Raw genomic sequence first — 8,147 nt, 5'->3', positions numbered from 1 at the left:
ACAGAGCCCTAAAGACATCTCAGCCATGGACAGACGTTTCGCATGCACTTTGCTTGCCTCCCTTTGGTCCTGGAGCTCTGCCCTCTGTCACAAGCCCTTCATCCTTTCTGCCATAGGAAATCTCTGAGCTTTTTCCCTGGTTTTTTTTTTTTTTTCAGCTCAAACCTGTTTTGGCTTTCAGAACACTCTAAATATTTTATAAATAACCTAGTACCCAGAATACAGTTTGTGTCCTGCTTACGAATCCTTGATGAATTAGCTTCCCTATACATTCAAAATGTTTCCAACATCATCTTACATCTCTGGCTTTAAGAGTTTGATCAAATCACTAAACCACAAAGACTGACTGGTACATTCTTTCTAGAAACCTTGTCATTCCCATTGTAAAGGTATTGGAATATTTTTAGAACGCTACTATTTCTCATAGATCCTTGGCAGGTACTACTATTGTTTTTCTCCAACAGAGAAGCAATTTCCCCCATGCCCTGGTGTTTGCAGTAAGACCTCAGAGAGAACGTTTCTTACATACCCTCACTGACCTGAGATTTTGACCTTGCCCATTCTTTAGTGACATTGTCAGAACTTCAGATATTTAGCTTTGAGAGACATTTGATCACAACTTGTGAGTTTCTGTTTATTTCAGAGACCACACAAAAGCCTGTCTAGTAGGAATATTTATTTTAGAAACACCTCCTCAGGGACCATTTGTAATTTGACTGCTCACTGCCTCTCCTTCACTGCCCTCCCACCTTTCCCATCTAGCTCCTTCCTCCTGTCTCCTCCTCCTTTGTGTATGTGCTGGACCTTCGGGATATGATAACTTATTAGCAGTCTCTCACGTTTCTCTCTGTGTTCTAGCATTGACTTGCTTCCTATTGATAGGTGGATGACTTATTTCTGTTATGATGCAGAAATACAAACAAAACAGGAATCTAGACTGTGGTATAGCTTTTGGAAAGTCTATTTCCTTTTGTCTTTAAGAAATCCAAATCCTTCCCTCTGAAATCGGAAATACATTCATATTAAAGGAGAACAAGGGATCAGTTTTGCTGAAATAAGGGTCACCTTGTTATAATACCCTATAGAGATATTTTTTACTATTGTTATGATACCAAACTTACACATTCATAGATGACCAAGCCGTCTGACACATTATATTCCTGTTACAGGTTGATTTCTTTAGAAGTATATGCAAATGAGACAGTTTGAGCCAAATTGTGTTTATTAAAGAAATATGTATATTAAAGTACAAAAGTAGTGGACTCATAAGGAGAAGAAATGTAACTGAGATATAGGCTGCCAAAGCCTTGGAGGTACATATAAGCATTACTCAATCAGACATATTACAATGTTGACTGAGTTTTCTGTCCTGCCTGGTTCTCGCAGTTGTTAAGTCCAAAAGAAATCACACAGAGGTCTATATTAGTTGTAAACTGATTGGTCCATTAGCTTGGGCTTCTTATTAACTCTTATATCTTATATTAGCCCATTATTCTAGTATACGTTAGCCACATGGCTCGGTATTTTTTTTAGTGAGGCAGTCACATCTTGTGACTGGGCCAGGACACCTGAGAAATGGGCTTCCTTCTTCCCAGAACTTTCCTGTTCAAATTGACCTACCTCTACTTCCTGTCTGGTTGTCCCACCTATACTTCCTGCCTGGCTACTGACCAATCAGCGTTTGTTTAAAATATAATTGACAAAATACAGACCATTCTCCCATACCACTACAACACTCTGGGTTAAATTGGCCAGACCTTTAAAAATCCTCCTCACCCAATTAGCAAATGTGAGTTACTAGACCCAGGAGGTCATAACACTGAGCACAGTATCCCTACAGCTTAGGCCATCCAATGTGAGAGAAGAGTTGGAAGCTAGATATTGACCATAGTCTAAGGATGAAAAGAGTGACTTTGATTAAAGAAAAATCTAGCCAGAACATTCTGATATTAGCAGCGGCAGTATGTTCGTATCCCATGTAGCTTAGCATCCTGGAACATCGCAGAATCCCAGCACTTATTGACTGGTGAAGTAGGATCATGACTTTAGGACCAGTTTGGGATAGACAGCAAATTATTGGCCAACCTAGAATGGATTACATAGAGAGATTCTGTCTCAAAATAACAAGAAAAATGGAATTGAAGGCCATTTACAAAGACTTTTCACACACACACCCCTATCTAAGTTTGGCCCCTGCCTTTCATAGATCAACTGACAACTGGACTTTATTATTCTATGATACATGCAAAGATCACTTTTTTCCTCCAAATAGGATTCACAGGAACGTGTGAGAAAAGAAGCTGTGCTTTGAGTTCCGTAGTGTGCACACTATGTGGCCCAATATCAGTGCTGCCCCGTTTCTGCTGACTGGCTTCCCAGGACTGGAAGCAGCTCATCCCTGGATCTCCATTCCCTTCTTTGCCATCTATATTTCTGTAATTCTGGGCAATGGCACACTCCTCTATCTCATCAAGGATGACCTCAACCTCCATGAACCCATGTACTATTTTCTTGCCATGCTGGCAGGCACAGACCTCACAGTTACGCTGACTACAATGCCGACTGTAATGGCAGTCTTATGGGTGAATCAGAGAGAGATAAGACATGGGGCCTGCTTCTTACAGGCTTACATCATTCACTCCCTTTCCATTGTGGAGTCAGGGATCTTGCTTGCCATGTCTTATGACCGCTTTGTTGCCATCTGCACACCTCTGCATTACAACTCTATCCTTACTAATTCCAGGGTTATAAAGATAGGACTTGGGGTAATGCTGAGGGGCTTTTTATCTCTTGTGCCCCCAATAATGCCTCTCTTTTGGTTCCAATACTGCCGTTCCCATGTTCTTTCTCATGCCTTCTGCCTCCACCAAGATGTCATGAAGCTTGCATGTGCTAACATTACCTTTAACCGCGTGTACCCAGTTGTTTTGGTTGCCTTGACTTTTTTTCTCGATGCACTGATCATTTTCTTTTCCTATGTCCTCATTCTGAAGACTGTTATGGGCATTGCATCTGGAGAGGACAGAGCAAAGGCTCTCAACACCTGTATCTCCCACAATAGCTGTGTCCTGGTCTTTTACATCACTGTGATTGGTCTGACCTTCATCCACAGGTTTGGAAAGCATGCCCCACATGTGGTGCATATAACCATGAGCTATGTCTACTTTCTCTTTCCTCCATTTATGAACCCCATCATTTACAGCATCAAGACCAAGCAGATTCAGAGGAGCATCCTCCGTCTACTCTCTGTGTAAGGTGATGTGAATTACTAAATCAGAACTGAGAGAACTTGGGGGATTCACAACTTCCTATGTATTGAAAGAAATCTTGACTTTATATCCACCTTGCTTCTTTATCAGCATTAAGGAGTAAATTATTACATAAAGGTACAAGATAGCCTAAGCAATGAATATATATGGCCATTTATTTAGAAAGTATGTATTATATAGATACCAAAAGATATCTATCATCTATCTAACATCTATCTATCTATCTATCTATCTATCTATCTATCTATCTATCTATCTATCTATCTATCTATCTATCTATCTGCCTATCCATTCCTCCATCTATCTTGAGAGAAGTATAGAAAAATGGAAAGTAGGAAAGTAAAACATCACTAAATTGGGAGATGACAGACATAGCTAAATACTCTATGAACAGAAACTATGGGACCATTCAGATCATGAATATATAAGAGACTGCAGAAGAAGACAAATGTTCATTCTGGGTCAGTCACAGAAACTGACAACTCTTAATATATGTGATGGCTATATAAATATCAGTTTGACCATGAGGATTGAAGTCCAATGGATTCTACTTTATCTCCAACTGCTCTATCTCAAGGTAGTATTTTCTTTTGAAATGTTTCAATAGCCGTTGGTAAACCTTTATCATGTATTATCCCCAAATTCATTCATTAATGTTTTATTTGATCATTTTATATTATATTCTGTGAATATGCTTGAATAAAATCTATTCTCTGTTTATTATTTTTAAACACAAGGAATGAATTTAAGAAAAGCCCCTCTTATTTAATCTAGGAAGTTTTCAACAACAAAGCCCCTCTTATTTAATCTAGGAAGTTCTCCACAACGAAGCCCCTCTGGGCCACTGTTTCTTAGAACACTCCATGCTCACCACACAGGCTCTGTATAGTCAGTATCTCTGCCAGATTCCTTACACAGTGACATGACTTCTCTAAGTCTATGCTTTAGGAATGTTTTAATTTCTCCATTTAAATTCTTCCAGTGACTTCCAACTTGTGCCTATTTAAATATTTTTATTTCTTCCCTAGAATTTATTAGTCTTTTTTATAAATAATGCCATTTAATTATATAGATGGTATAGTGCAAGCCTTACAGTGAAATATTTCTTATTCCTTTTTCCCACCTTTGAGATGACAAAGACCATACCTTTACATAGGTTATGACCTAAATATATTATTACTAGTTTTGCTTTGAAGAGTTATCTTTTAGAAAATTTTAAAAAATTATACAATTTTTAGTGAATATGTTTTTAATAAAAAACAAGCTGGGCGGTGGTGGCACACACCTTTAATCCCAGTACTAGGGAGACAGAGGCAGGTGGATCTCTGAGCTTGAGGTCAGCCTGTTCTACAAAACGTAGTTCCAGGACAAGCTCCAGATCTACAGAGAAGACCTGTTTTGAAAAAAAAAAACACAAACAGAATAAAACAAAATAGATATGAAAAACAAAATTAACATTTATGCCAATATACTTTTTCAAACTAATTTTGCTGTTCTTTATCATTTTACATCTATGTTTTTCTAAATATTTGAACAAAAATTTTGGTATATATGATAAGTGAAATATAACCTGATATTTTAGTTTTATGTAGTCAATTTGACTTTTATTTATTTTTAACTTGTAGATGATAACTGTACAGATTCTTGGGATACTGTGTGGTATTTTGATCTATGTGTCAAATGCTTTGATGAAGTCAGAGTAATTATCATATTCATGCTGATCATTTTCTTGTGTTGTGCCCATTCCAAACATTGCTTTTAATTACTTGATAACATAAAATGAACTGCTCATTACAGTTGTACTGCACTGTGGCATAGGATATATTCTATATCTCTAGAATATATTTCTCATATCATCTGTATATTATCTCTAATTTCTCTCTTCTTTACTCTTCAATAATTAAGTTTGTTTTAATCATAAGAAAATCTTACTTTAGAGATTTTGCTGATCATAGTTTTTATTATTTTCCCCTTTAAAACTGATTTGTATAAGTCCATTATGTAATGTCTCTCAGTCTTTAACTATATCATAAACATTCCATCCTATTTTATTAGCATCAAATATATGTATGTATATGCATATTAGTAGTCACTTCAGTGAAATTTTGAAGCTTGGCATTAAGGGGTGTTTCCTGAGCCCAGACTTATAGTAAACCTTTCTTACACTGTTGCATATAGTTTTGCTCATTTTACATTAAAATAAGTTTGTATTCGGCGAAGCGTAAGCAATTCAAGTCAGTCTTCATATGCTTATTTTCATGGAAGTTTCACTGTCATTCACTGTTTGTAATAAAAAGGCTGTGAGTCTCAGAAGAGGGCGCACTCCGGCTTGAGGGGGAGAGTAAAGTTTGCTATGCATGTGTTCCTTCAGCAGAGACGTGAAGCTGCCTTAAGATCTAACTGATGCAAGTGAAGTCAAGCACATTCTAAGAGTGAAGCATTCTATGCAAAGCTTTGGGTTGGCTGGATTACAGAATCATCACAGAAAGCTATTGAGAGAAATAATATAGATTCACTTGTGTTTTCGAATCTTTTGAGTGTTGACAATAAAATGGATTTGAGGAAGGTAAGAGGAAGGTAGTCATGGTAGCAGTGACCAGAAGAGACTGAGCAAAAGGTAACACAGCTTAGAAAAGAGGAGTGGGAAATTAATGGACTGTACAGAGATGCACTTAGTATCTGAATGCACTGTTTATTGGAGCTTAGGGAATGCAAAAATCCTATACTTCGTTCCCTTTTTGATATGTGGAAATAACCACCCATTCAAATAGTTAAAAGGAAATAAACAAGTTATCTTTAAGATCTAAGATATTTACACACACACACACACACACACACATGCGCGTGTACACATGCAATTATGTCCATGTCTATCAATTTACACGTGATTTAGTGAGGAAAATAATGTAGTCCTTAATCCTGTACTTTCTGTCTTCAAACTGTTGTCTTCTTTGAAAATATATTTTTATTTACGTTTTAGAAAATTTCACTCATTTAGAAATACAAAATTGAATGGAAAGAAATAGCTTTGTTGAGGGACACATTTATTCATGTGACAATGAGAGAGGTGATACAGTTTTGCAGTTTATTGATTTTATATTATACTGGATAGATTTTCTTCATTCTTTTGTTAGTTTTTAAATTTATGCCTGTCATTTTTTTTACATGTATGCAAGGCACTCTGATTACTCTTGTCTCTTTTGTGTTCCTCTCATATAAATCTTCTCCCTTCCCAACAAGCCCCCTTCTCATATTTATGTTTTTGTTTTGTTTGAGATATAACAGGTTTAACCAGGGCCGTCTATACGACTGTGAAACTCTCCACCAGGGCATGGTAGGTTCACAATGCCTTTAAATTGAGGGCAGCAATTCTCCAATTCTCAGAGTCTACCAGTCACCTCAGTTTTGAAAAATTATTTCTATTATTTGGAGATTATACTATAGTTATATCATTTCCATCTTCCCTTTCCACCCTTCAACCCTCCTATATAGCCCCTTTCTCTCTTTCAAATCTGTGACCTCTTTTTACATTAATTGTTGTTACATGTATATATATATATTATATACACATACATATATATGTTCCTAAATACAATCTGTTAAGCCTACATAATATTACTTGTATGTATGTTTTCAGGCATGACCAATTGATGTTGGCTATTCAATTGCTGTGCTCTTCCTTGGGGAAGGTTAATTTTCCTGCGGTCATTATTCCTTTGTTGTCTGGAGTTCTTTGTGTATGGTTGAGGCCTTGTGAGATTTCCCCTGTCAGTGATTATATGTAAATAATTGCTTTCCTTATTCAGCTCATGTTTAGGGAATCATATAGGTGAGACTTCAAGGGTATAGCTTCTGAGATTCCTAGGAGATTCGATCTAATAGCAAACTCTGCTTTGACTCTTACAGACTAGTTGTCAACTCGATGACAAAACAGGTTGACTATTGAAAATTGATTTCTGTAAATCTGCCTTTACACATTACACTTTCAAGTGAAACTCATAGTCCATACTTTAAAAAGTAATATAATACTTTGAAACCCTTTTGAACTATTAATCCAATTTCCACTCATATATACCATCACATGTAAAGTCATTTATTGCACAGTTAAGGCAAAAACAGTGTTCTTCCCAACAGGAGCATCTTTCAGACAAGTGTCTCAGTCCTCATCCTCATGCTGACACTCATCACCCAGATGCAAGTTCCTCAAACAGGGGTTCTTTAGTTAGTTATGACCAGAGTTGCATTCCAACTGTCTGGGAAGACAGAATGCTTGATTCTCTCATGTCATGAATTGTTTTTCCATCTGCTTAAAGTCTTCTTAGGGATAACCCTAAAATAATACTGTATTTTTAAAATAAAAATCATTTGTATGATGGGCTAGGGCTGCTGTGTTGAACTCGGGATAGACTTTCTTTTATAGATGTGGAAATTATCATGTATCAGTTCTTTCAAAGGCTTTGCATTTAGTTTATGGTTGTGATGACATAAAGGACAAAAGAATCCTGAAAAGACACACAGCCACCAGAAATCCTACAATTTCACAGTTGTTTCATGATGCCGAGGCACTGAGACACTTAGCAAATTAAACCTGGATACAAAGACTGTGATTCCCTTCTAGCCTCTTGAAATCTGGAAGTTTTCTTTTACACCCACATATCTGAAAAATGTACTAAACCTCCAAAGAGCTCCCTTCTCTGAGTGTCCTTCCTCTCTCCTTTATGGTCTCTGTCATGATTGCACAGCAGTCGCTCACTGATGTGCAGATAGTGAGAGTGGACATCGTAGACATGTGACATTCTCCAGACATCTGTTTCCCTGCCATGAAACAAGACCTTTGGTGTTGTACCTGTTTTCTTCTCAGCCTTTTATCTCTATCTG

The 8,147-nt window shown here is 37.0% G+C and overlaps 1 protein-coding gene across 1 annotated transcript; it reads left to right on the top strand.

The window, feature by feature from the left end:
* The first annotated feature begins 2,327 nt into the window (after nt 1-2,327).
* Nucleotides 2,328-3,254, top strand: LOC119800359 (olfactory receptor 51B2-like). The gene has a single exon (XM_038310514.1). The coding sequence runs from the start codon at nt 2,331-2,333 to the stop codon at nt 3,252-3,254; it is 924 nt and encodes a 307-aa protein (XP_038166442.1). The 5' UTR covers nt 2,328-2,330.
* The last annotated feature ends 4,893 nt before the right edge of the window (nt 3,255-8,147 follow it).

The sequence above is a fragment of the Arvicola amphibius genome, chromosome 1, assembly GCF_903992535.2.
Source record: "Arvicola amphibius chromosome 1, mArvAmp1.2, whole genome shotgun sequence".
NCBI classification, from domain to species: domain Eukaryota; kingdom Metazoa; phylum Chordata; class Mammalia; order Rodentia; family Cricetidae; genus Arvicola; species Arvicola amphibius.
Note: the sequence above shows the minus strand (reverse complement) of the source record. Positions and strands in the feature narration are given on the sequence as shown.

Bases quoted from the DNA above. Each gene is read 5' to 3' on its own strand.
- LOC119800359 (XM_038310514.1), top strand. From the start codon at position 2,331: ATGTGGCCCAATATCAGTGCTGCCCCGTTTCTGCTGACTGGCTTCCCA.